Consider the following 27,129-nt stretch of genomic DNA (forward strand, 5'->3'; position numbering starts at 1 on the left):
TACTGCAGTTGGAGAAAAGAAACCCTAAGCTTAATTGCAACTCACTTTGAGAACAATAGCTTAAAAGCAGGCTATAGAATTGTCAAATGCATAAAATAACAAAAAAGGGGGAAAGACTTGAAAAGATGTTGCACTTCAGAGAAAATCAAGTGGGCGCCTGACATCTGTTTCAAGTTTGTTTGATTCAAAATAGAAACAAGACTATTTTGACCCGGAATACCTTTTCAAGCAGTGCAATCCCACATATAAAGTGTGTTCAGTGGGGCTTATGCACAGGTAAGTGTACATACCTTAACCCCTTTTTGCAGAGTCAAACCCTTGCCAGTTCCGAGGTTTGTCAGATATTAAAACATTAAATAAATCCTCCAAAGATTGGAATAGTTTCTCTGCTACTACTTGCAGATTCAGACGCCAGAAAGAGAAAGTTTCATTAGAAGCAGATTAGAAGAAGATAACATGTGCAAGAGAAGTAATTCTTTTGCCAGCTGTTAGTAAATTGGAAATGGCACACTTACAATCATGTTCGATGCACTGCATTGAATTGCTTAGCTCAGTCCTGAAGTTAAAAACGCAACTCACTCGGAGCTGCCGTTCCATAAATATTGCATGCCGGATCCATTCACCACCATCTGCTCCAACGGTGATGGGACACCTCTACTTTCCTGCTGCAGAGATGCATCTTTCCTGTGCAACAGTGGGGGGATCCGGAGCTGGAAAGGTCAGGGGGAGGGAGAAAAGGAAAGCAAACACAGCCATCTTCCAGTGTTTAGGACAACTGGAGGTACGGCAGACAAACTGGAAGAGAAAGGCTCTTTCACAAGCAGCAGTGCAAACGAAAGAGGCTGGCAATGTACTTATTGAAGAGGAAGGAGCAGAGCAGATCAGGGAGACATCAGGGACACCAGCAGGATTCATGCCTGATTTGGGACATAAGTAGGGAGAGAGAGGTATTCATTTCGCTTCACATTTTAATGTGGATCTACCTAACTTGTGCTTTCCAAAAAAAATGCACAAACCAAAACACAGCCATCGTTTGAAACTTGCACTTCTCTGAATGTTGTGACACAGTTCTCCATGCATTAAAATTCACACAGCAATGAAACCATACCAAAAATGCATTATACGGGGTATGGGGGAGATTAGGGAAATAGTTTGCAAATACGTGCTCATTAAGAGACATGTGCACTGAAGCGATGGCGTATTTGGGTGGGGATTTTATTTTTAAAAAGCATTCAGACAGATGCAGAAATGTGGTGAGCTGAATGTCAAGATGGGGAAAATGCCCCCATCCCTGCCCCTACGTGCCACCCTTGAGAATGGTTGTGGGGCAGGGGGAAGGGAAGATAGCATTATGGAGCAGTCTTGGGACAAAGTGTATCTTACATGCCAAAAAAGATTGCAAATCCGCCCTGCCATTGCCAATCCCAGTCCCTTTGGATCCAACTTCCTCAAAGCCCTGCCATAACGTTTCATTAGCAAAAGCCTGATTTCACATCCCAAACAAAGTAATGCTAAGTGCTAGGGACATGCCAGGGAGAGAATGGATGATGCATTTCTGAGAACCAACTGCACAGAGAGCACCCAGCACCCAAATATTTTCCTGGGTGCTGGGTGCTCTCTGTGCAGTTGGTTCTCAGAAATGCATGCATTCTCTCCCTGGCATGTCATATGGTAGCTAAACAAATCTTACTGAAATTTGCAGCATCAAGGGGGAAGGGGAGAAACAAGTGTCTCAGGGGACAACCCGTTTTAGTTAGTTTACATGTATTTTAACAGATTGCTTCCGTACACAGGGAAAGCAAGCAAGCGTTTCCATACTTTGCAGCTGATCAACTGCTTGAAAACATTTCCTAATGTAAGTGGAGCAATGGGTTGGTGGAGCCTTTGCATGAATAGATTTTATTATCTATGCAGAGATTTTAGTTTGATTTCTTTCTGAACTGTTTTTAATCATTGTTATTGAGAGATTATTAAAATGCTGAGATTATTGAAAAGCTGACATTATGTTAGAAATTCATTGTTATGTAAATGCTTGTTGGTGATTATTCTTATATATAGGCCGGCCCTACCATTAGGCAGAGTGGAAAACCCACCCTAAGCAGCAGATGCACTGATAAAGTGTTGGAGGACAGAGCTGCTCTGGGGGATGCTGCCCTATCACCAGTTTTGGAACAGGAGGTAACTGCTACCCGGGTTGACTTCTCTTTGTGGAACGGTGAGGGCGATGGGGTCCTCAGAGTCCGGCAGAGAAATGCTCTAGAGTAGTCCAGTCTTGCTGTAATCATTTACCTTGTATATTGTGAGCTATCATGAAGGCAATTTGTTTTGTGGAAAGGCAGCCTATAATTTCAAGTATAATTGAACCCAGTTAGTGGTTGGGTTTTGAAGACACAAACTCTAAAGGGAGGCTTTCTTTATGCTTATTGAGGGACCTAATGGAAAGAGGCAGGCAGTCACTGTAAGGGACATTAATGCTAGGCTAGACTGAGAAGGAATATCGGCTGTCAACACAGCAAAACAGCTTTCAGGGTCTGTTCTGACCCATAGGTCCAAACATAGTCTGGGGCAAAGGAATGACAGATGTCCCAGAGGACCCAGTTGCAGGGATTCCAAAGAAAGATGCCCCAAATGACAGAGTGATCAGTTCTAGTGCTTTATTATGAGACACCTACAGCAATGCAATTCAGAGTTCCCTGCCGCCACACCAAAGGACATACACTGAAGTGACAAGCACCATGGCTTTGTCCGCAAGGGGCTCATCATATATGGGTTACTTATACAGGAAGCAAGCTACATAAGCTGGCAACAATAGCCCAATTAATGCACCCCCGGGCTTAGAGTCCTGTTCCCCACTCCCATCCATCGCTCAGATAAGGGAGTAGCTGACACCATACCCTCCAACATTTCTCCAATGAAAATAGGGGTGTCCTACTTCATACTACTACTATTACTAAGGGATGTGGGTGGCGCTGTGGTCTAAACCACTGAGCCTCCTGTGGTTGCCAATCGGAATCCCCGCGACAGGGTGAGCTCCCACTCCTCTGTCCCAGCTCCTGCCAACCTAGCAGTTCAAAAGTACGCCAGTACAAGTAGATAAATAGGTACCACTGTGGTGGGAAGGTAAATGGCATTTCTGTGCACTCTGGTTTCCAACATCGTGTTCCGTTGTGCCAAAAGTGGTTTGGTCCTGCTGGCCACATGACCTGGAAAGCTGTCTGTGGACAAACGCCAGCTCCCTCGGCCTGAAAGCGAGATGAGTGCCACAACCCTATAGTCACCTTTGACTGGACTTAACCATCCAGGAGTCCTTTACCTTTTACTACTACTGATAATAATGATGATAATAATTATACCCCGCCCATCTGACTGGATTGCCCCAGCCACTCTAGGCAGCTTCCAACATATATAAAAAACACAATAAAACATTAAACATTAAAAAAAAATCCCTATACAGGACTGCCTTTAGATGTTTTCTAAAGGTTGTATAGTTACTTATCTCCTTGGCTCAGGGATTGCATAACTCCACCCCCTCCAACATCCTAAGGAAAAGTGGGACATTCCAGGATCAAATCAGAAACAGCTTCTGTAAATCTGGGACAGTCCCTGGAAAATAGGGACACTTGGAGGGTTTGTGACAGGCAGGCAGCATGAGACGTCTCCCCTCTCCCAACTAGCTGAACCCAAATGAATGCTTCAAAGCAAGTAGATAAGCATAAATGATCCCATTTTACAGCTCACACCAATTAGTCCTTGGGTTATATTGACTACCAAGTTGGCGATTACAGGCCTTTGGGGATATTTGCTCAGTTTGGTTCTACACAGGGTCCAGCCTATTTTCCTGTTGGAGTTAATCCTACCAGAAAGCCAGAAGGTGTAGCAGGGAAGTGGGGGAAATCCCAGATCAGAGTCGGATCAATATGGTATGAGGGTTATGATGTCTCCCAAGGAGCAGCTCAAACCAATAGTTGGGAATTGTGACTGGAGCATCTGAGAAAGCTATTAATCCACCGTCAGGCTCTCCTCTTGATAACTGATGAGTTGTCTCAGATCAGTGCATCAGAGGTGGCGTTTGTTCCTGATTCATTTCACTGACACATTTGACTTGCGCATTAAAAATTACGGCCCCTTCTTTTTTCTTTTTAACATGCCACAAGTCAAAGCAACATTTATCACTAATTGCACAATTACTTCACATGGCACCAGAGATGGAAGCCTTGACTTTTAGCAATATCAAGTTTGCAGAAAAGTCAAGGCAGTAATTATGCGAGGCAAAATCATTTAGTAAATTAAAGTAATTCCTCACCAGACGCGGTTAAGATTCCATGGATTCCATTACTAGCATAATAAAATAATTGCACAATTAGGAGCAAATTACTTATTCTTTTAGAAGTGCTCAACTTACTGCAAACAATGTATTTTAAATCAAAGATCATATGCTTCCAGTTAATGAGACCTAGTGGTGTCTTTCCATATGGTAGACCGGGAGATAATCAGAAAAGTGCTCAGAGGTCAACTAGCAAAGGCTGTTGCTGGGCATTTCTCTTTCAGGGTCATGTCTGCATTTTCGGTATCAGATGCTTTCATGTCCCTTCCCCACTCCCAAAGCCAGTATAGCAATGCTTTGTAACATGTTCTTTTTGGGCAGCCAAATTTGCATAATAAAACACACCATTTTGCACAATCTGTACGATAAAGATGCAAGCTTTCCAAAGGTGGATTTGTTCCTTTAGGTCAATGCTGGCTAATCCATGGTTCTCCAGATGTTGTTGACTCCAGCTCTCATCAGCCCCAGCCAGAATGGCCACCGGTCAGGGACGAAGGAAGCTGGGAGCCCATCAGCACCTGGAACTTAACAGCCCTGTCTGGCAATCTTTAACCTCTCCCTAAAGCTACTAGTTAGGGATGTGGGTGGCGCTGTGGGTTAAACCACAGAGCCTAGGACTTGCCGATCAGAAGGTCGGCGGTTCGAATCCCCGCGACCGGGTGAGCTCCCGTTGCTCGGTCCCTGCTCCTGCCCACCTAGCAGTTCGAAAGCACGTCAAAGTGCAAGTAGATAAATAGGTACTGCTCCAGCGGGAAGGTAAACGGCGTTTCCGTGAGCTGTTCTGGTTCGCTAGAAGCAGCTTAGTCATGCTGGCCACATGACCCGGAAGCTGTACGCTGGCTCCCTCGGCCAATAAAGCGAGATGAGCGCTGCAACCCCAGAGTCGGTCACGACTGGACCTAATGGTCAGTGTTCCCTTTACCTTTACCTTTTTACTCTGGTCTTATGAGGAACTGTTGAGGGAGTTGGATATACAGTGGTACCTCAGGTTAAGAACTTAATTCGTTCTGGAGGTCCGTTCTTAACCTGAAACTCTTCTTAACCTGAAGCACCACTTTAGCTAATGGGGCCTCCCACTGCTGCACCGCCACCCCCGCACAATTTCTGTTCTCATCCTGAAGCAAGGTTCTTAACCCGAGGTACTATTTCTGGGTTAGCGGAGTCTGTAACCTGAAGCGTCTGTAACCCTAGGTACCGCTGTATTTAGCCTGGAGAAAAGAAGACCAAGAGGTGATGCGGTAGCCATCTTCAACTATCCGAAGGGATGTCACATGGAAGATGGAGCAAGCTTGTCTTCTTTTGCTCCAGAGGGTAGGACCTGGACCAATGTACTCATATGAGAAGAAACAAGATTCTGAGTAAACATTAGGAAGAACTTTCTGAAGGCAAGAGTTGTTGGACAGTGGGATGGGCCACCTCAGAAAGCGGTGGCATCTCCTTCATCGGAGGTTTTTAAAGATAGATTCGCTGGCCACCTGTCCAGAATGGTTGTGATTCCTACCTTGAACAAGGTGACTCTTGGGACCTCTTCCAACTCTACAATTCTATGATGCTATGAATGTATTTCCCCAAAATGTTATCATGCACAAATAAAGATAATGTGAACATGTGTGCGGATTGTCTCATATTGCAAAGCACAGCACAGCGTGTGCGCACACCCCAGCTAGCGCACATCTTCTTAATGACATGGCACCAACGCTGCTTTCCAGTAGTTGGGCTTCATATCGTTGGATGTGCAACCCCGCGAGCAAATAATTCTGAACAGTGCTGGTTATTTCAGCAATGATTCTGGTGGATGTTTCATCAAAGGCTTTTGTGCAGCGTCCTTTGAGCCAAAAAGGGCCCATACAATCATCATCATTGTTGCAAGGACATTTGTTTTCCCCTCCAAACAGCACAAAACAGATGGCGCATGCAGGATGCAACCGCCAGGAGTAAAGGGAGTATCTGTGCACTTGGGAAGCAAGCCCTGATATGCTGGCAGGGACTGGGGCTCCACAGTTCCAGAAAGGTGAGCCAGCCCAAGAACACACATACTGCGCAAGCCGTCCTTAGCCAGAATTGTTGGCAAAAGAGCCCTACGGTGGGTGGGACGAACAACACAAGTCCATAAATAGATCCTAAATCCTCTATCACACTTCCTATTTCCCCCCACAAAAGCCAGGCTTGGCAGAGTGCTTCCTGTTAAGTACCGGATTCTTAATGGGGCAGTTAACACTCCAAATCCAACTTTGAGCAGTGAAGATATGGAAGCAAACAGTGGCTTTTAAGAGCAGAAGGTTGTTATGTGTTTGCATCCCCTATTAGACGGCCCTCCCGCTCGTTTTTTATTTTTATTTTGGTAAGGCATTGAATTCGCCAGCCTCTTTGAGCTCCAAATTATGAAAATATCTGCGGCTTAAAAGCAGCAGGACAATTGTGTGGAAGAAAGGCTGCCGTGCTAATCATAGCTCCCAGTTCCCGCAGATTGATCCAGAGTCTTGTAGGGCAAGCAAGCACACCTTGAGGGGTTGTGTGTGTGTGAGAGAGGAGTGGAAAACACAAGAGCAGCAGCCTCCGCGGTAAAGCACACAAACCCTGGAAGCATTGTGCAAGACACAAAGGAGGATACAAAAGAGCGAGCCGCAAACTCAAAAAGTGTTCGTTGCTAGACTGCGGTGGATGGAGCCAGGCCAGTTTCAAACTGTTGCTTGCTTGATCAGAATAAAGGAAGTGCACAGCACTGGCCAAGATAGATGGACAGAAGTCCCTCAGGGTGGATTTGTGTCTTCACAGGCTACAGCAGCCTTCGTCAACCCGCTTCCCTCCACATGTTCTGGGTCACAATTCCTACCAGTCCCGACCAACATGGCTGTTTGATGCAGGGGCTGATGGGAGCTGAAGTCCAAAGCATTTAGAGGAAGTTGTGGAAGTTCGAAGTGCAGTTTGTTCATCAGCCATAATGAGAAGAAAGATGTATTTCTAAAACAATACTTTACGTGGCAGGAATGGCACTGGATGCAACTGCTACCAGCCAACTTTGCTCTTGTGACAGATACTCCTCATTGTGCCAACACTGCAGTTACACCCATGGCTCAGTTGGTAGAGCATGAGACTCTTAATCTCAGGGTCATGGGTTTGAGCCCCACACTGGGCAAAAAAATCCTGCATTGCAGGGGGTTGGACTAGATGACCCTGGTGGTCACTTCCAACTCTACAATTCTATTTTCTATTATCTATGATGTATTTTCCGTTCTGATTTGACCCGCACTGCATCCGATGCAGGCCTGGCACATTTTGCCTTAAAACAGATGTGAGTTGTGAACAGATGTGTACTCTTTTGTGCGCACACACGGACACACATGCATGCACGTACAGAGACAGGCCCTGTACAAAATGTCACGGGATGCCTCGGAAACCAGTTGCTCCAGAGGGCAACAACATGTCCTGTTGAAAAGCTTACTAGGAAGCCAAGTCTGACATCAGTAGGTGGCAAGCTCAGGCAGTTGTCAGGGCCTTATGACTGTGGCAGGGTCTACCACTCCCATGACCTTCTGGAGCATGGTAGGGAAGCCAAACAGCAGCTTGCTGCCCAGCACTGACTGGAGTGCTGCTCCCAGGCGAGCTCACCAGGGACCCCACTGACATTTGAGGCCACCCACCACTTTGCCCAAAGCCCCTCAAACCTGGATCCCACCCTACGGAAGACTTCTTAGATGCTGTACTGATGCTGTGGAGTCCCTTGGGTGGCTCAGTTCAGCAAAGACATCACCTTTTATGGCTGCACTTTGTCCTTAGGGGACACAGGTGATGCTGTGGTCTAAACCACTGAGCCTCTTGGGCATGCCGATCAGAAGGTCGGTGGTTCGAATCCCCATGACGGGGTGAGCTCCCGTTGCTTGGTCCCAGTTCCTGCCAACCTAGCAGTTTGAAAGCACGCCAGTGCAAGTAGATAAATAGTACTGCTGTGGCGGGAAGGTACATGGCATTTCCGTGCGCTCTGGCTTCCGTCACAGTGTCTCGTTGCACCAGAAGCAGTTTAGTCATGCTGGCCACATGACCCGGAAAGCAGTCTGTGAACAAACACCGCTCCCTCAGCCTTAAAAGTGAGATGAGCACCGCACTCCGTAGTTGCCTTTGACTGGACTTAACCGTCCAGGGGTCCTTTACCTTTACCTTTCTTTGTCCTTGGATGGGGCAAAAACTGAGCACCCTGAAAGAGTTTTAAAACCACACCTCTTTGGCCAAAGCTGTTTTTCACAGGGACTCTTCAGAAAGATACACACCCATGGTATCGTTGCCATTTGGTCCAGTGGCTTTCTAACGCTCTGTATTTGAAGAACCTTTCCATATCACACTTGGTCTACTGGTCTTTTTTGTAGAAGAATCAGGAGAATGATCATGGGTGCAGCTTACATGGAGTACAGGACAGACCCACACAAGCTGACTGCACATTATGGGAGACATCCAAGTAGTCCCACCTGTGGCCATACATTGCAGGCGAAGGTCACCAGCGGTACAGCCCTTTAGTTAACCGTCAACATGTTACCAAGGATTGCCTGGGCTCCCAACAAGCAGAGAACCACTGATTTAATCTTCTTGGGCAGTAACTTTCTAAATTCAAGAATCTGAGACATTATAGGGAGTAATTTTTATTTTGTTGTTCCTGATTTTGCAATCTGTAGGGATGCTTTAATGGAATTATACAGCCCTGGTGGAGGTCATCCAAAGAAGATATATTGCAGACAGATTAGATTACAGAGAGGTTTTTTTCCAGTTCAGGTCTGGCAGCCACATAAGCTTCAGGTATTTCTAAGAATCTGGGCTCAGAGCAGAAGCACCGTGTAGCTTTGCCAAAGAACACAGGCCCCCTTTGAATAGCATCATCATAATACACTTGGCACTTGTGGTTTTAGGGAGTTGACACTTCTCCATGCGGCTGCTGTGCCAAGCTCTGAAAAACTTCCAGACGAGAGGCAATTCTGATCCAGCTAATTTTCTCAACCTGCTTTACTGTTGCATATTTGGTGCATTATATGAGGATTTGGGAGTTCTTGTCTGTTTTATCCCAGAAACAGCTCTGCGTCGTTGCCGCTGTCCGTCCCCTGATATTTGAATCCACCTTTTATATTGCAGGATTACACGATGCAACAACACCTCATGTCTAAATTGTGGAATGCCAAGCTATCATCCTAGAATGCCAATTAAGACATGAGATCATACAAAAGAGGGAAGCACAGAGGCGCATGATCGCTCCGTGGGCACTTCTGCATCAACTGGGCTGAGGCGTCGAGAGACGCGAAAAGCTTGCATTTGGAATCTCATGGGCCAAGAAGGGAACTCAGCCTAGCAAGCTGCCTGGAGCTGCATGTGCTGAGAAGCACAAGAGAAAAGGGGCAGGCAACTTCAGCCGATGTGATTAGCAGCCCGGATGAAGGCTCATTATTGTATAGGTGTAGTGCAAGTATGAATGAGCCAAACCTCCTTTTGCCCTGCCCTGATTTAACAGAGCTGGACTTGTCACCTGCGCTTACAGGCTCCAGTTGTGTGCTCCTTACTGCCTAATGCTAAGATTGCAAGTGCATCCCTTCACTGCCATTTCCTTGTCCCAGCCTTGAAGTGAAGAAGAAGAGGAGTTTGGATCTGATATCCCGCTTTATCACTACCCGAAGGAGTCTCAAAGCGGCTAACATTCTCCTTTCCCTTCCTCCCCCACAACAAACACTCTGTGAGGTGAGTGGGGCTGAGAGACTTCAAAGAAGTGTGACTGGCCCAAGGTCACCCAGCAGCTGCAGGTGGAGGAGTGGAGACGTGAACCCGGTTCCCCAGATTACGAGTCTATCGCTCTTAACCACTACACCACACTGGCTCTCGTGAACTTTCATGCTCATGGGCCCCAGCAGTCCAGTGTGTTCTGGTGCCCTGTGAAGTCTAGCAATCCACAGTCTCTTCCCCCATCTGTTTTTGCCAACATTTGTTGTTGCTGATTCCATTTCTAAATGGCTATCTCAGAAGCGCGGCAGCCCTTTCCCAACATTTATCTCTGTAGGCACAAAACGGCTTTTGGTTCCCTTTTCCTCAAGCTTCCCTGGAGCTTGATTTCCAGAGAGGCAGGCTCTGAAGAAATAGGTTTGAAGGGGGGGGGGGCGGAATCACATCCGACTAAATGGAAGAGTTTGTGAGTGTGGAAAAGCTTCCTGGGCAGGGAAGCACTTGCCGACCAAGCAAGCAATTCTGAATTAGGATTCTGCTTTGCTCTGCTGCAGGCTCAAAATGAGAAAAGAGGCATCGGCAGTGGCAAGCGGTGAAAGCACACAATGCTGGATCACACCAAAGGGGATCCACCTAGTTTCCCAGAGGAGTCAGAGTAGGGGCCTCCAAACAGCATGAGCACAGCAGCTTTCTCCTAAGCAACCGGCATACTAGTGGAATCCCAGTCCCTGAACATGGAGAATTGACATCATTGTCATGACCAGCAGCCACTGACAAACCTCTCTCCCTCTCTGCGTTTGTTGCCTCCCTTTTTGAAGCCATGTAAAAGTGTGTGTGCACCCCCAGGCCCCCAGGCCATTAGTGATTCCTTGATGGGCAAGTGAGGTGGAGGAAGGAGACACATGCAACGATTCCCTGCCCAATTCCTAGATTTGAATATTTTGTCTGCTGCTAAAAGGCTGCTTTTAAGTCTCTCCCAACATCAGCTCTGGAAGATTGAAATATCAATTACAGATCAATTTTCTCCTTAAGTAAACACTAATGCAGGATAAACAGTATTAGGAGATGCAATCGTAACATTGCTGACTTCAGGACAGACTGCCTGCTGCTCACAGCAAGTTTAAGCCTGGAGATTAATTAACCTGAGAAGATATCACTTAAGGAAGATTTAAGGCTATCAGGTTGGGAATATGAGGCAACGAGGCGCCATGCATGTTAAGGAGGAGGTAGGCGAGTTCTAGAAAGGAGCAGCGAGCTTTGATTCCCTTCCCGCCCCCCCACGGTTAAGATTCTTGTTTTCCCCAGCACCGATTCGACACGGCTTTAAGGATTAGGTTCAGAAACTGGGCGAATTCTCTTTTTATAGATAAGCCACTGTAAAACCACAGGCCACAAAAGTAATTCTGGTCCATGATTACAATCGTTGTGGGAACCTCAAAAGCTTCCACACCATGACACCATTTGATGCAGACCACTTCTTGACTGAAATGAGTTGTGGGGTCTTCCATTTGCTAGGACTTCAGTCATTTCATCTCCCCACACCTGCTTCCAGCCTTCAGCTTGGCCAAGGAACCTTTAGGTGATGTGGATTTAGGCTACTAAAACAGATACATATATTCTAAATGGAGATTGACTCCAATTTTAATAATACTAATACTAATAATAGTATTTTTTATTATTTATACCACGCCCATCTGGCTAGGTTTCCTGATACAGGGCTGCCTTCTGATGTCTTCTAAAAGCTGTGTAGTTCTTCATCTCCTGGACATGTGATGGGAGGGCGTTCCACAGGGAGGGCCCAAAGCTTGATCAACAAATTTTTTTCCTGCAGGGGCTCAACTCTGGCCAGGAATTAATCCCAACTATGATGCTAATTGGGCACCATGTTTTGCACTGTATTCAACATATTAATTCTTGTTGCAAACTGGTTTGGGTTGGCAAATTATCTGGAAAGTGGTATATAAATGCAGTAAATCAAAAAATTTGAGAAAACCAACATGAATTTGGAATCCATGTGGGAATAATGACTGCTAGATATCCTCTTGGGAGCTGCCCAAGAGCAGGCAAGGCTGCATTATGCAAGAGACTGCCATGTTCCATTGTTTTTCTCCTTCTTGGTCAATACCAAAACATGCTGTTCCGCTCATTGACAAACAGATTGTGGAGCCAACAGGTAGCGAAAAGGATGAGCAACCCACCACCCACCTCCGGTTGCTTTCAGAGAGAGATGGAAACATAACACAGCTCCTCTCAGGGAAATAATCACGGCTCCTCAGTCTGACTGACATTCTTGACCTCTGGCTTACTTTCATTGTTCAGCTGCTATTGCATGGAAACTGGGGGCGTTCTTTTGAAACATCCTAAATTCTGCTTAGTCGAAACACACGGAAATGAGAGGCTCACCTTCAGGTTCTTTGGAGTAGTAACCAGGGAGCCTATACACACTTTGCATATAGCCTGGAGAAGACTGAGAGGAGATATGATAAAAAGGTAAAGGTAAAGGACCCCTGACAGTTAAGTCCAGTTGCAGGTGACTCTGGGGTTGCGGTGCTCATCTCGCTTTACAGGCCAAGAGAGCCGGCGTTTGTCCGCACAGTTTTTCTGGGTCATGTGGCCAGCATGACCAAGCCGCTTCTGGTGAAACCAAACACCAAAACCAGAGCAGTTTACCTTCCTGCTAGAGAGGTACCTATTTATCTTCTTCTTCTTTGGCGATCCCTTGTAGCCGAGTAAGACCGTCTTCCATAAACACAGTTTTAACAATGAGTCTGTAAGTGACTATGGAGGCCAATTCTGGATCCACACGTCCTTCCACAGTGGGGACATTGGTTTCCGGGCGGGAGTTGATCACAGTGTGGTTTTGCCAAGCATGCCTTCCTCTTAGCATGTTTCTCCCTTGCGTCCTGAGTTCAAGTGTCTTCAAAGCCCATGACTCCTTTGGTAATTGCTGTTCTTCAACTGGCGCGCTCGCAGGCCAGTGTTTCCAAGTTGTCAGTGTTTATACATTTTTTTTAGACTTGCCTTGAGACAGTTTTTAAACCTCTTATGTTGACCCCCAGCATTACGCTTTCCATTTTTAAGTTCGGAATAGAGTATTTGCTTTGGAAGACGATCATCAGGCATCCACACAACATGACCAGTCCAGCAAAGTTGATGTTGAAGAATCATTGCTTCAGCACTGGTGATCTTTGCTTCTTCCAGTACATTTCCCAAGTGATGTGTAAAATTTTTATCTACTTGCACTTTGAAGTGCTTTCGAACTGCTAGGTGGGCAGGAGCTGGGACAGAGCAACAGGAGCTCACCCCGTTGCGGGGATTCGAACTGCCGACCTTCCGATCGGCAAGCCCAAGAGGCTCAGTAGTTTAGACCACAGCACCACCTGCGTCCCTATGGTGATAGGCACCTTCAAATATCTAAAGCGATGTCACATGGAAGATGGAGCAAGCCTGTCTTCTGCTGCTCCAGAGGGTAGGACCCAAACCAATGGATACAAATTACAAGGAAGGAGATTCCAACTTAACATTAGGAAGAACTCTCTGACAACAATGGAACAGGCTATACCACAGAAGATGGTGGCCTCCCCTTCATTGGAAGTTTTTAAACAGAGGTTTGGATGGCCATCTGCCAGGGATTTTTCAGCTGTGATTCCTGGATTGCAGAGGATTCTGCATTGCTTTGGGGGTCTTCCCAACTCTATAATTCTATGATTCTGGGGTTATCGGTTTGGACACAAACCAGCGACAAAGGGCTACCTCAATCTATGCAAACATTCCCTGTCTTTTTTCTTTCCCTGGCAATTTCTAGATCAAAAGCAGCGTACAGCAAAATCCAGACAACACCACAGAATCGTACCACAACTTTCATCCAAACAAATAAAAATCTAAAGACTAAAATCACACGATAAATGGAGCAAACAAGCTACCAAGAGCAATTCACAAATGCCTGGGTGAACAAAAGTGTTTTTAATTGCCAGTGGAAATACATTGCTGTCTGATCGCCAAGAAAATTATTTAGCATTCTCTCTCTGGGGTTCCACTCCAAATATAGGAAGCTGTTTTATACAGAGTCAGACCATTGGTTCATCTTCCTTGGTACTGCCTGTTCTGACTGGCACTGGCTCTCCAGGGTTTCATGTAGGAGTTTTTCCCAGTCCTACTTGAAGATCCCAGTCATTGAACCTCAGACCCTCTGCATGCAAACCCGATAGTCTACTGCTGAGCTACGGAAGTTTATCATCCTTAAAAGCGCCTCCCTCAAACCTTGGAGGCAATGGGTAGGGGCTGAAGTATTACAATAGACTATACCAGTGGTTCCCAGTTAGCTAAACACCGTAAACCTTGTTTTCCAAAAGCCAAGATATGGACCTCTTACTTTTGAAAATGTTGATATCTCTGGGTTAGTTTTTGTTATGTGAATGGTGCCACAGACCCCCTAGGGTCTGCAAACCACCAATTGGAAACCACGTGACTATTTCATTGAACTGGCCATTAGCAGGGTTGGAGGGACCCTGGAAGGCTGTTTCTGTGCCTCTCCCCATTGTCAAATGAAGCTATTACTGTTGCAGCAGTAGGGTTAGCCAGAACATAAGCAACATTTTTAAATGTGGGTTGGAAAGGTAAGATGGAGTAAAATCTGTTCTAGGGTGTAATCAGATGCGGGTCAAAAGCAAGACAGGATATAACCCCCCCCCCACACACAACAGTAAGGCTCAGGATAATGGCTCGCTGAGGAAAAGGGGGTAGTAGAAATTTGGGTCGAAAAGCAGGCTTGTCAGGCCACCCTGGGTAAAATAAGCACTGCACGGCAGCCTGCTAGTAACCTCTTCCTGTCGTCTTTCCCAGAAGTGGCTGGGAGGCTGGAATCAAGAAGGAAAGAGAGACCCAAAAAGCATCAGCTGTGCCTCAGTCAAGGTTGGCAGAGCAGAGGACCAATTTCTGAGAGCTAGGCAAGTCCATGGCCAGCTCCCCTCTTCTGCCTGAAGAGCAAGAAAAAAATAAAAATAAAATAAAAGGTGTTGAGAAGAGCAACGGTGCTGTGTTTTTAGTGTTCCAGAAGAAAGCATAAGCACAATATTTCTCCAAGGAAAACAGCCTCTTCTATTGAGCAAGTTTTCCCTTTTCTTGCTTGTGCAGGATGGTGAACGATGGCACCAATTAGAGCCCACACACCACCTTAGGGCCACCCGCCAATGTACCGGGAGATGCCATCAGCCAACAACAATAGTGGAAAAACTAATAACTCCATCGCCTGCCCTTCAGGAAACAGATTTCCTTTATTTTCTTTCCAAATAAGGGAAGGAAACCACTGGGGCTTCAGGGGAAAGCCTCCCCTAACAGCTACATCAGAGGGCATTTCTGCACAAATAATTTCGCGGGAGAGGAAACTCTAAAAATACTACGAGGCCGAGCAAGAAAAAGCAAACACCATTCTGCCAGCCTAGAATACAGAGACACTTCCCTACCTGCCAGGGTGTGCTCAAGAATGTGACAGCCACCAGGCAGGTGGAGGGATAAGTGCTTCCTTTCTGGTAAGAAGCTGCATAGTTAGCCCTTAAGCAATTGTTACAATTAGGAAAGGTGAAAAAGAAGGTAAGCAGTGCTTGGATTTTGGGGAGGCCAGAAATTAAGAACACAACCCACAGTCTCACCAAGAGATGGGCACAGACCAGGTATGTTTAATTTGTGAAAGGCCAGCTGCCTGTGGTGTTTGGGATGGGCTTGTGAACCCACACCAAGGTTAGCCAACCTGGGGCCCTGCAGCTGTTGGTGGACTACAACTCCCATCTTCCATTGGTTATGCTGGCTGTGGATGATGGGAGTTGTAGTCCACATTTGGAGGGTGCCACATTGCATCACACAGTAAGCAGCTTACGAATGGGAGCCATGGCAGACCTCAGAGAAGCACTTGCGACTGGCACAGATAGTTTAAGAAAAGCTGAGAGGCCAAGTTGTGTGTTTTGGGATGGAGGACTGGTGAGCACACAAACATGGTTGGCGTCTGGTGGGGCTCCCAAAAGAGGGCTGAGGACATGGCAGCCTGCCTCCTACTTAGGAGCATCCCTTGTAGATGCTGCCGCAAAAGAGTGCAAAACGAGACAGAAAAGTAGTTTTGTAACATTAATTTGTTTTTATTAAGAAGACAGATACTTTATAGTACTTCTTTTTCTTTGTAAAAATGGTATACATGAACCAATACAAAATGTGAATGGGAAGATATGAATATGCGTTTTCTTACACTGCAACATTGTCCATGGACACCTTAAAACAGAATCGGCCTAAGGGGGCAGAAGTAACGAAATGTCACTGGCGGTGAGTAAAGAACAAGCTTATTTGGCATCAGTTATGCATCCCATATTTTTCTTGGCAACATTCCTATTTTGCTGTTGCTGATGTTATAAAAAATAAACTCCCCAACCACAAAGCCCAAGAAAAATCTCCAAGCTGCAAACCCCCGGGAAACAAGTTTGTTCTTTCTCCACTCTTAACAAAATCCTTGTAATCTAACCCTGTACAAATCAATACTTAACAATACATTTCAAACAGTGCACTGTATACTTGCAGGGGGGCGGGGGGAAAGAAAAGTAAAAACCCTTTAAAACTTGATATACAACTAAAACCCATCAGTTCCTGTTGTGGTTGCCCGTTGTGTTCTCTTCCAACGTGTGGGGCCAAAAACTTTTCGCGATCTACCTGAGACGGAAAACACCAATCAAAACACATGAACCTGAGACATGTCAACATTATTAAGTCAAAGTTACATTGGGAACACTTGCACGACTGTACACTTTTCAAAACAAAGATGAGCTGCTCAGGGAACGGTATGCCAGTTCTGTGATCAATGGGTAGAAAAAAGCCCCCTCCCCAAAACCCACCCCCACAATTTTTCAATCACTGTCTTTGCCCTTCCATGGGGTTGACCTGTTGTCTCAAGCAGTACAGAAGGCAGAGAAACAAGAAGGGCACGTTACAAAACTTTGCAAGAGGTCAATTGCGTTTTCACGGTTCTAAAGGGGGGGGCGGGGACGGAAAATACTGTACGAAAAAGAAGTGGGGAAAGGGGTTTTATTTTGTGTTGAAAGGTAGCATCTGAATGGCTCTGCCAACAATTAAACAAACCTAAAACCCACAAATATAACTATTTTTTAAAGCCTTTTAAAATACATCTAGAGATGATATTCTCCCCTAATAAAACTTTGCATGTACGTAACATGACTGCCGCTAAAATTAATCCTTCAAATTCCTTAATTCCGTAATGAAATGAGGGGTTCCCTCATGAGCTAGCCTCTTCTTAATGCCAACCCTTTATCTGGTGCCTCATTAAAAAAAATAAAAATCCTGATTCACATCACACGCCGCTTTCTCCTTTTGGTAAAAGGGTTTAGAAGCAGCATATTATCCCCAAGGGGGGTGGGGTACCATGTTTCCCCCTCCCCAGGAAAGGAAAGGAAGTGGCAGACACACAGACTTCGCTCTCTTCCTCCCGAGGCTTCAGATCTCCAACACTCACAAGGTAAACTTATTTTTAGTTATCTCTTCCCCATGACTACCATCATGCAAGGATCAGTAATTTATTGGCAGATGGCTCTTAAGGCTGAGGAAGGAGGCCAGGGGCTGCGTTTGGAAGGTACAGAGTCAGGGAAAAGGAAATAAAGAATATATATATATATATATATATATATATATATATATATATGTGTGTGTGTGTGTGTGTGTGTGTGTGTGTGTGTATTCTTGATTTCCTCATACAAACTCAGCGTTTAAGAGTTTGGATTGAGTAACTGGAAGGGGGGAAAAAACCTTCCATGCTGATTTCTCCACCTCTGCTCTGACCTTTCTGGAACAGAGATGCAGGGCAGTCCAGCATGAAAACAAGGCGTCTTTTCTTCTCTCCCCTCCTGCCTTTTGTGAAGTCAAATCTGAAGGAATGAAAAGTTCCACACAGTCTGTGGACGGATACCTCAGCATGACCAATACCTGTAATGTACAGTACCTGCAGGCCGCAATCATAGCGCCTCACCCTCTGTGCCCTCTTTAGCAAGATACAAAAGAGAAGAAGAGAGGAAGAAGAAGGGGGCAAACCAAGACAGATAACATAATAATGAAGAAAAAGAAAAAGAAGTCGGCCGATTCGTATTCCTTTCACATCACAAAGTTTTCTCTTTTTCCTGTTTCCTGTAAATTACAGCGATGCGAGGCCAATTGGGAGCCAGCGTGGGGATCATTTGCAACAGAAAATAATTAGAGCAGAACTTCGCATTTCTTCCCTCCCCGCTTTCCCTTCTGCGACAACTCAAATTTGCCTACTTGCACGAAAGGAGCAGCCCTCATCTGTCACGGCTGTTTAGGGTGAGAACCGGGGAAATGCACTCAATACCCTGTTCCTGTACAGACAATACGGGCATGTCCAGCAAAGAGGAGTCAGTCTATAGACCTAGAATAAAGAACAGACTCCGCGCTCTCCCAGGGTCCACTTTGCTTGCAGGTAACTCAGCATGGTTCTGGGTCTCAATGAAAAGCAGAGCATATTCCGGACGTTTCAGCCTATTTCGGCTAGTCTTTGCTGCGTTGGAAACCTGGGCAGCTGCAAACCATTCTCCTAAAAAGTGTGTTCTTCCAAGCTCTCATGACAAGGGAGTAGGGTGGATGATGAATACACTGAATTTCAAACGATGGAATCTAAGGTGTGCCGGTTCTCCTTTGATGACACAGTTTCAAACAACAACAACAACAACCAAAAACAACCCAGGAGTTTAAAAAAATGAAGGTAAAACACTTAAAAGAAAAGAAAAGAAACCAAGTCTACTTTCAAGGGATCCCAGCAGGCAATTCCAAGAGAAGCTAGGAAGAAAAAAAGAACATGAAACCATCTGCTCTCCACCCCTCCCCTCCCAACGAAACAAGAAATAAAACAAGGCACAGAATTTTCTGCAAATGATGGAACTAAACTAAATCCAAGTTGGACTCGGCCCGAGAATCAAAAACCCAAAGGAACTGAGGTGCCAAACAGCAGAATGTACTTTACAAAGAACTCTATTACACAGGGAATCCTCGATGCTCCCCACACACTTTGCCAACCATTCAATAAAAAAAATAAGAAATAAAAATAAACAGCACTGGAAGGGAAAAGAAAGAAAAAGACAGAAAAGAGACAAAGTTAAAAAAAAACCCAAAACCATAAGCTGGTAGCAACTTCCAACATCACAGTCTGTATCTTCTACACAGGGCCAGTAACTGTCCGCAGTTGGACACCTCATGGAAATCAAGACGGATCTAGATGAAGTACTCTTTCTTCTCTTCAGAGTTGTTCTGTCCTCCCTCTGCATTGATTATAGCTGTGTCTGCGTCGGCCGCATCGTCAGCTCCTTTGGCTTCGTGAGTGAAGTATGTACCTGCAAAGAGAGGAGCAACCGTAGGGGCTGAGACAGGGGTTCCATGGTGGTGGCACCAACTATCTGCATTGCATATACTTGTAGGCAGCAGAGCACCAGGCAGAGGTCTCTTCCCCAAACTGCTGCCTGTTCCCTTTAAATGCTGAGCATTGAATCCAGAATCTCTTGCATGCAGAGCATGTGCCCTGCCACTGTTTTAAGAGCCCTCTGTATCCATGCACCCTGCCGCTGAAGGATGGCAAACTGGGATAACTGCAATAAGCATCAAAGCAAAACAGGTTATGGAATTGGATACTTGCAAATCCCATCAATTGCAAAGGGTTCTTTGTGCCTTTGAGAGGTGCATGGTTGCCATAGGCGGAGGGTTGTCCTCTCCTCTCCATATCCAATAGCCCTCCAAATGCTCTCAAATTTTCATTTTGCTAGAGAAGTAACACTTGGATGTCCAGTTTGGTAACTCTATGTATTTCTTGTATTTAAAAAAGAATGGCATGGATCAGAATTGGAACCTGGGTCCATTCCTGTTGCAGACAGCCCCTGTCGAGCTAAAACAAGGGTACATCTTGCAAAAAAAAATTAGTCCACATGAAACGAACACCCATGAACATTCATAGGAACTCCTAAGGAACAAATGCACAACATGTTCAAATCAGAGTGAGGGCACTGCCTCCTTCTTCTGAACTTTGTGAAGTCATCTGCCTGGGCTTCCTGACAATCCCATACAGAGAATGAGAGCACTGGTTCCTGGTTCCTCACTCTGATTTGAACTTGTGCGATTCCTGTATGGCTGGACTTTCTCAGGAAGAGCCACCTTTTAAAAAACGGCAGCCAAGTGACAGATTAGGGAAAGCAGGATTAGGGAAAACAAGCACCAAGCGGCTCGTTCTCTCGCATGCAAAACTCTAAACAGGTGATGGGTGTGAGGTGCTTATAGACTCCTCCTCTCCGTTTTTGTAGGGTGGGTGGGGGAGTTCAGTTAAGCCCTACTCTTGCCGATTTACCTTTGTGTCTTGCAAAGTACCGTCCCAGAATGATAAGGAGACAGAGCATCGCAAAGACCACCACGGCCACGACTCCACCGATCACGGCATGGTCCACAGCGGTGATGGCACTTTCCTCACCTGCTCGAGAATCTGCCACAATTAGAAAACAGTAAGTATTAATATCCGTAATAATGGCCACTTGCAAATCAGGACAACCCTCCTCCACTTTATGTGAGTTTTTATGTGAGTGTGTGTGGCTTTTTGTTTTTTTGTTTTTTAACAAGGGGGGGAAATAGGAGTACCCAGGCAAGTCAGCTCAGGCAGAAGAACAAGCAACCCAGCCTAGTCGGCTCACCCAGAGCAGCAATAAGAGACATTTCCATATGCAGTGGGGCAAGTCAAGATGGGCAAAGCTGGGGCAAGGGGAGAGGAAGAAGCACATGGAGCCCTGAATCGTTTTTGTTGTTGTTGCAAAAACTTCCACGCTGATGTCCCCAGCACTTAACCTAGATGATGTCATCTCAAATAACCATTTACACAGCCAAACTGTGCATGCAAAAAAAAAGGGGGACGGAAAGGAAAAAAGGGCTCCCTGTTCTCAAATTGCTGTCTGACTCAAGGAGAAGACACTTTCGAAGCTTAGCCTGATAATTTCAAATTCTGTGTTTGTTGATCCCCGCCGCAAGATTTCTCTGAAATGAAGATAGCAAGCAATCACGACATGCTTCTTTATTTTATTTGTTTAACAACTTGCCACACAATTAATTTGTTTTTATAAGCTGCTGCTCCCTCCCTCCCTCCCTCCACCTGGAGAGGAGGAAGGACTTGCGCGGCTGGGGAGAAATCCCACAACGAACCCAGAATGAGCGATGGCTGTGTAAAATTAATGTATAGCAATGTAAACAATTTTAATTTAAGAATGCAGCTACAACAGCCCTGGCTGCAATTCCAATGGCAACCGAGATTTATAATGTAGTAAAAAACAATTATTCTCTCGTTGATTAATACATTAACATTTTGGAATGGAAGCTAAAACCATTGTTGCCGCCCCCCTTTTTTTATTGAGTTCAACTGTGACACCTCCATTAAAATGATTTACTGGCCATCCCTTACAATTTAAGCACAGCAGCAGCAACAGAAACGGTAAAATTCTTTTAACTTTACATGATTTGTGAAGTCATATGTGAAGGATTTACCATTTAAATCTTTCACTACAAGAAGCATACAGCCCATAAATCTGCCCCTCCACCCCCAGCAGCTGCCCAGGCACCTAAGAGAAATGCCTTTCACCAGGAAGAGCGAGTGTGCAAATTCCAGTCAATTTTTTAAGAAAGATTTATCTCAGCCTCTCTCCAAAGAACAGAGTCAATCTCTGAAGCCTCCACCTCTAATAATATTTGAAGTTTATCGATCAAGTGTACAGATCCGTGACAGCTAAAGGTAATGGTGCTCTTTGGAGGCGAGACCTGATACAATGCTTGCAGCAGGGGCTGGGAATTTATGCTTCCCATTGATATTTCCAATTTTGCTCCAAGATTAAGCACCAAAGGATGTAAGTAAATAACTCGTGACTGAGAGCGCTGTAAAACGGTTTAATTAAAAACAGTTTCAATTAGGAGAAGGGTCCTTCAGAGCGTTCCCCGCTGCTGCTGCCGCCGCCGCCACCTTTCAAACCGCAAAGAGGAAAAACCGAGGTTCACGTCGGGGCATCGAGAAGTGGGCTAAGGTCAGCAGCAGTCAACCACACATGGTTACCATGCAACTCAAGGGCCCTGCGCACTGTCGACGGAGGATGAGCACCAGCAGCATCTGGCAAGCTTGCAAGTCCGCACAAAACAGGACCACAACCACTGCTCTGCTGGGAGCAAGGTAAAAGTGCTCTTTGGCAACGCACCCCACGAGTTCAGCTCTGCATTACGAGTTTCTCCCACAGCTAAGCGGACATGCTTTGGGGACAGTTCTTGTGTTACTTGCCTGCCGGATGTTTAACTAAGGTCCCAAGACTCCATTCCCCAGGGAAGCCCAAAAGGCGAATCATGGAGAGGATGCAAACTAGTTTGCATGACCATCTCCTGCAAAGGCATCTCTTAATATACGGTAAGAAGAGTATGCTCCAGATTATCTCTTGTTTCATAGGGGAGCAGTGCTTATGCAGGGTCGAAATGTGGCCCAGAGGCAGAGCGAGAAAAAATTGCCTCAGTACGACAGCTCTTAAGAACACGTTTTTCAAGGAGGAGAATGAACAAATACCAAATGGCCAAATCGCTTCAGATCACAAGGGAAAATGCAGTTCTTCCATAATACCAGGATCCGGAGTAAGGAAACATTTATTTTAAAAATTTGCGCATGGATATTTAAATGAGAAAGATATTTTAATGCTTCCCACAATTAATGGGCTTATCGTGTTGCTTGATCAACAATCACATTCCCAGTGTCTCTGTGATCACAGCTTGACTCAGTTGGCAGCATCTTGTCATAACTGTTATATGCTACTGAGCTACCAAGGGAAGGTCTAAATCCGTGTGAAATTAAAGATGCTATCACATTCTGGTAAGATCTGGTTCCGCCTGTCCTGTCCCCGTGGCTTTTCAGATGGAGTCACCAAAATTTCCTGGGAAATGGTACAAGCAGGGCAGAGGGAGGAGCACACAGGCAAAAAATTCAACCCCTGACCTGCCAGCTGGGAAGTTGCAGGTCTCTCAATGGGTCTATGTCCCCAATCTTAAAGGGCTTTTATTTCTGTGGTTGCTCCCACCAATTCTAAAGCCCTCCTGACATTAGGATGATCTTGAGTGATGTTAGGGGAAACAATACAAGGCTCTTTGCACAGTGCCTGGAGAGAACACATCCTTTTCTGCCAAGGTTGTCCACTGGAGATGGGACACACATGGGGGGGGGGACAACAAAACTACGGGCACCGCAGCTGATATACACCCGGCGCAGCTGAAGTGACAGTTTCTGGCATTCGGTTGATTTACGCCAGTTGAGCATCTGTCCCGCAACAGACCAACTGAAATATTGTGTCAATGTCACTCACTTGCCAAGCTCTCGTGGCTGCTGTTCAATTTGCAATTAAGTCAACAGCAGTAGCTCCTCATCTAGCCTGTTCTTCCCCAAAGAAGCCTGTGCGCCGCTTACCACACGCTTTTGGCCAGCCGAGTTTATTAAATGCGATTCCTTCCGCTGGGATCTGCACTCACATTTTTCTTAATTATTTCTACGAAAACAGAAGCTTTGCAGAGTGCACGCTCCGAGTTTATTTTATTTTGTGCATGGCTAAGTATCCCGTCTTTGAGGGTACATGTTAATTAAAAATTAACTACAGTGTGTAGATGATGCTTGGTGCTTGCAAGCCAATGAGCATTGCACCTGTGGAAGACAGTCAAGAGTGCCTTCCTCACCTTAAAGGATAACAAGCCCATGCTTCCTCTATTAGATCATCAAATGAGATCATTAAGTCAGTTTGCAGATGTTATTCTACAGAAAGCTTGCTAACATTGATCAATATTTCAGTTTCATTTCAGTCTTCTTCACTTCTGCACTGCATCCTAGGGAAGGATCCTTGGACATCGACCCCTTACTTGTGCCTTTACAACAGTCTCTGCCCTGAAGACAGAAGACTTCTTCACTCTTTGAAGGGCACAAGGGTCTGATACCAATTCCAACTCTGGTCTCATCCACAGGCCACAAGTCATTTGCTTGCTTTTCTAAGACTGTTCAAAGGCACTCTTAGATCTCCTGTAATTAAAGGAGAGCAGGGAAACTCAATCTACGTATATAGTAGAGGTGGTGGTCTATGGCTTGTTGACCTTAATGGTGGGAGATTCATACTGCAGGAAAACTTTGTTGCAAACAGAAGTGGTCCAGTTGTCTGATTCTTTAGTGGTGCTCCCACATCCTCTTCCGCAAACCACCTCTCTTGGGCGCTGGAAGCTGGAGAAGAGATGCCACATCTACAGAAAAGCACCCACCTTGCATCTCTTCTTAGACTTCTACTTCCCTGCAGTCTCTAAGTGCATTTTGGTTGGTTATCCATTTTTAGGAGAAAAGCAAAAGCCTCAGGGACATTTTATGCTTGCGATTTAGATTTTTTTAAAAAAGAAAGAAGGAAAATGCAAAGATTAGATTTGACTTTGTATACCCGAGTGATTTCTGAAAAGTTAAAAAAAACAACCCACAAAAAAAACCCACTGTGCTACCAGCTGGTGGTCTCTGCTGGCTGGGGTGCAATACTGGAATGAGCCTTGCTATTTTTAGATGCTTCTGGAAGCAAATCAATTTTTTTTTTATTTCAAAGTGTCACAAGATATTAGATCAGGCGTTTTCACTTCTTTATGTAACACTTTTCCTTTGAAGTCTTCCAAGTGCAAAAAAAAAAAAAGTATCCCCAGTTGAAATAGAGATTTATCTGCTTATCGAGCTGGCAATTTAAAAAGTTACAATCTACAAACCCAGACGTACAGCAGCCCTGCAGAAATGACACGTGTGAAGCAGGACATGAAATTAAGAGACACGCAAAGGACGCCATACTGCAGAGTTCTCTGCTGGCGGAGATCATCTTTTTGCTTTGCAGAAATTCTGCGTGAAAAGTTAACGGCTAATTGTAAAAACAAACACAAAGTGACCATTAGATGTTATAGCATGCCCCAACTCAGCCCATCATGTGTTTGTGTGTGCGTATGCAATATATGTGTGTGTGTGTGTGTCATTGACTATCGACCTGTGCCAGAACCAGTGGTGGGGGTGGGGGTGTGACGGATTTGCTTTGCAAACAAATATTGACCTTAAAAGTATGTGTCAGCTGAAATGGTTGCCCCAGTTAACATTGTCTCTTTAGTTAAAGAGTGAAGCGGGGGGGGGGGGGGAGAGTCACCGGTACAGTACTGAAGAGGGACAAGCTAGATGGCAGGTTCTGACAAAACGCCACATTATTTGCTAATCCTAATGTGTTATTCTTCCTTAAGATTTGCTTTTCTCAGCAGCAATTCAATTACAGATGCTACAAATCCTTCTGACATGTAATTCCCTCTTGTCAGAGAGAGCAGTAAACGTATATACATGTACAGCTTTTCCATTAAGATGTTAATATACATTGGGGCACGCCGGCCTTTCCTCCAAGGAGCCTCCAGAAAGGTGGACGAAGGAGAAATGGAACTGCGGAAGCAGGCTGGCTCCCAAATGCATAGGGTCAAGTAGTACAGGCAGTGGCGTAGCGTGGGGGGTGCAGGGGGGGCCGGCCGCACCGGGCGCAATATCGGGGGGGGGGGGGCGGTCGCACTCACAGCTCTCTGCCCCTACCTGCCTCACTCACTCTCTCTCACGGGTTAGGGGGCGCAAATTACTTGCCTTGCCCCGGGTGCTGACAACCCACGCTACGCCACTGAGTACAGGTGCTCAAATTACAGGGGGCAGAGCAGGCTCACTCGCCCCATAACTGTTCTGAAGATCCTGTAACTGCACTGTTTTGTTTTTTTAAAAAGATGTACTAGGCTGGGAATGATTTGGCTAGAATGAATGGGTGTTGGGTGGGGGGGGGATGTAGATTTCACTGAGACCCCCTACCTTTGCTGCTGTAGTCTGAACACTGGCCAGTACAGTGGTACCTCGGGTTAAGTACTTAATTCGTTCCGGAGGTCCGTACTTAACCTGAAACTGTTCTTAACCTGAAGCACCACTTTAGCTAATGGGGCCTTCTGCTGCTGCCGCACGGCCGGAGCACAATTTCTGTTCTCATCCTGAAGTAAAGTTCTTAACCTGAAGCAATATTTCTGGATTAACGGAGTCTGTAACCTGAAGCGTATGTAACCCGAGGTACCACTGTACTGCAAGTGGTCATGATACCAGCAGAAGTGCCTGTACAGTGTTGGCAACAAGACTCAGAGCTGCTGCTCTTCAAAAGAGAATCCCCCCCCCATTGCAATAGCACAACTGCAGAAGTGCTACCTGCACTGTTGGAGCAATGCACCTCTGAAAACCAGTTCCTGAAAATCACAAGTGGGGAGAGTGTTGCTGTGCTCATGTCCTGCTTGTGGGCCTGACTGGCTGCTATGAGAGGAGTGCTTTGAGTTTGACTCACTGCAACGAAGTTTGCAAATTCCTGCCTTAAACACTTGCACCCTATCTGCTGCTTTTATATTTGCTCTAGAAATGAGAGCCCAACACAAGCCTGGCATTCTCAAAAAATGTGGATTGACAGGATGTTAGGCTTTCAGAGAGAGAGGGGGGGGGACATTAAAACTAAATGGCACTTCAATTAAACAAGAGAATTCATACATCCACTTCCCCAAATATCTACAGAAGGAAGCAACATTCACCATAAATTCATAGCGTATTGATTTGACTTGGGACATTGACAGTTTATTCATGTGTGATGTGTAAAATCAGATCTCCAGGTCTGATGTAAGTGTTGATATTTGAAAAGCAGTTAAATGAAAATTAGCTGTTCCTAATCTTATTTAGCCATGCAATTTTACTTGGTTTCCCAATATTTTAGCAAATAAAATTCTGGCAATTACCCTGCGTAAAAGAGACACTTGATGCTTAGAACAAACTGTTTTGAAGTTACCTATGCACGCTCCAAATGATGCAGACATCCTAACAGATTATATGTCAACTTTGTTAAGATACGCATCAAATCTGCCTGACTGGGACTTGACCTAAATAAAAATATTACATAACATACAAAAAAATAGAGAGCGAATGAAGCTTTGGGGCGGGCTTTAATGGCCTATTATGGAGAACA

The 27,129-nt window shown here is 45.5% G+C and overlaps 1 protein-coding gene across 8 annotated transcripts in view; it reads right to left on the reverse strand.

Annotated features, from left to right (window-relative positions):
• The window catches only part of CADM1 (cell adhesion molecule 1), a 514,437-nt gene that overhangs the window by 203,991 nt on the left and 283,317 nt on the right, over nt 1-27,129 (reverse strand). For 6 of the 8 annotated variants that reach the window (XM_053367116.1, XM_053367114.1, XM_053367112.1 and 3 more), the window contains 2 exons: nt 20,406-20,537; nt 19,175-19,404 (listed from right to left, as the gene is read on the reverse strand). The exons of the other annotated variants lie outside the window; for them this stretch is intronic. In XM_053367116.1, coding sequence (XP_053223091.1) covers nt 19,286-19,404; nt 20,406-20,537 — 251 coding nt within the window. In that variant the 3' untranslated portion in view covers nt 19,175-19,285. Of the gene's footprint in view, nt 1-19,174; nt 19,405-20,405; nt 20,538-27,129 lie in introns of those variants that run through there. 8 annotated transcript variants of the gene reach the window in all.

The sequence above is a fragment of the Podarcis raffonei genome, chromosome 15 (genome assembly GCF_027172205.1).
Source record: "Podarcis raffonei isolate rPodRaf1 chromosome 15, rPodRaf1.pri, whole genome shotgun sequence".
In the NCBI taxonomy this organism is placed as follows: domain Eukaryota; kingdom Metazoa; phylum Chordata; class Lepidosauria; order Squamata; family Lacertidae; genus Podarcis; species Podarcis raffonei.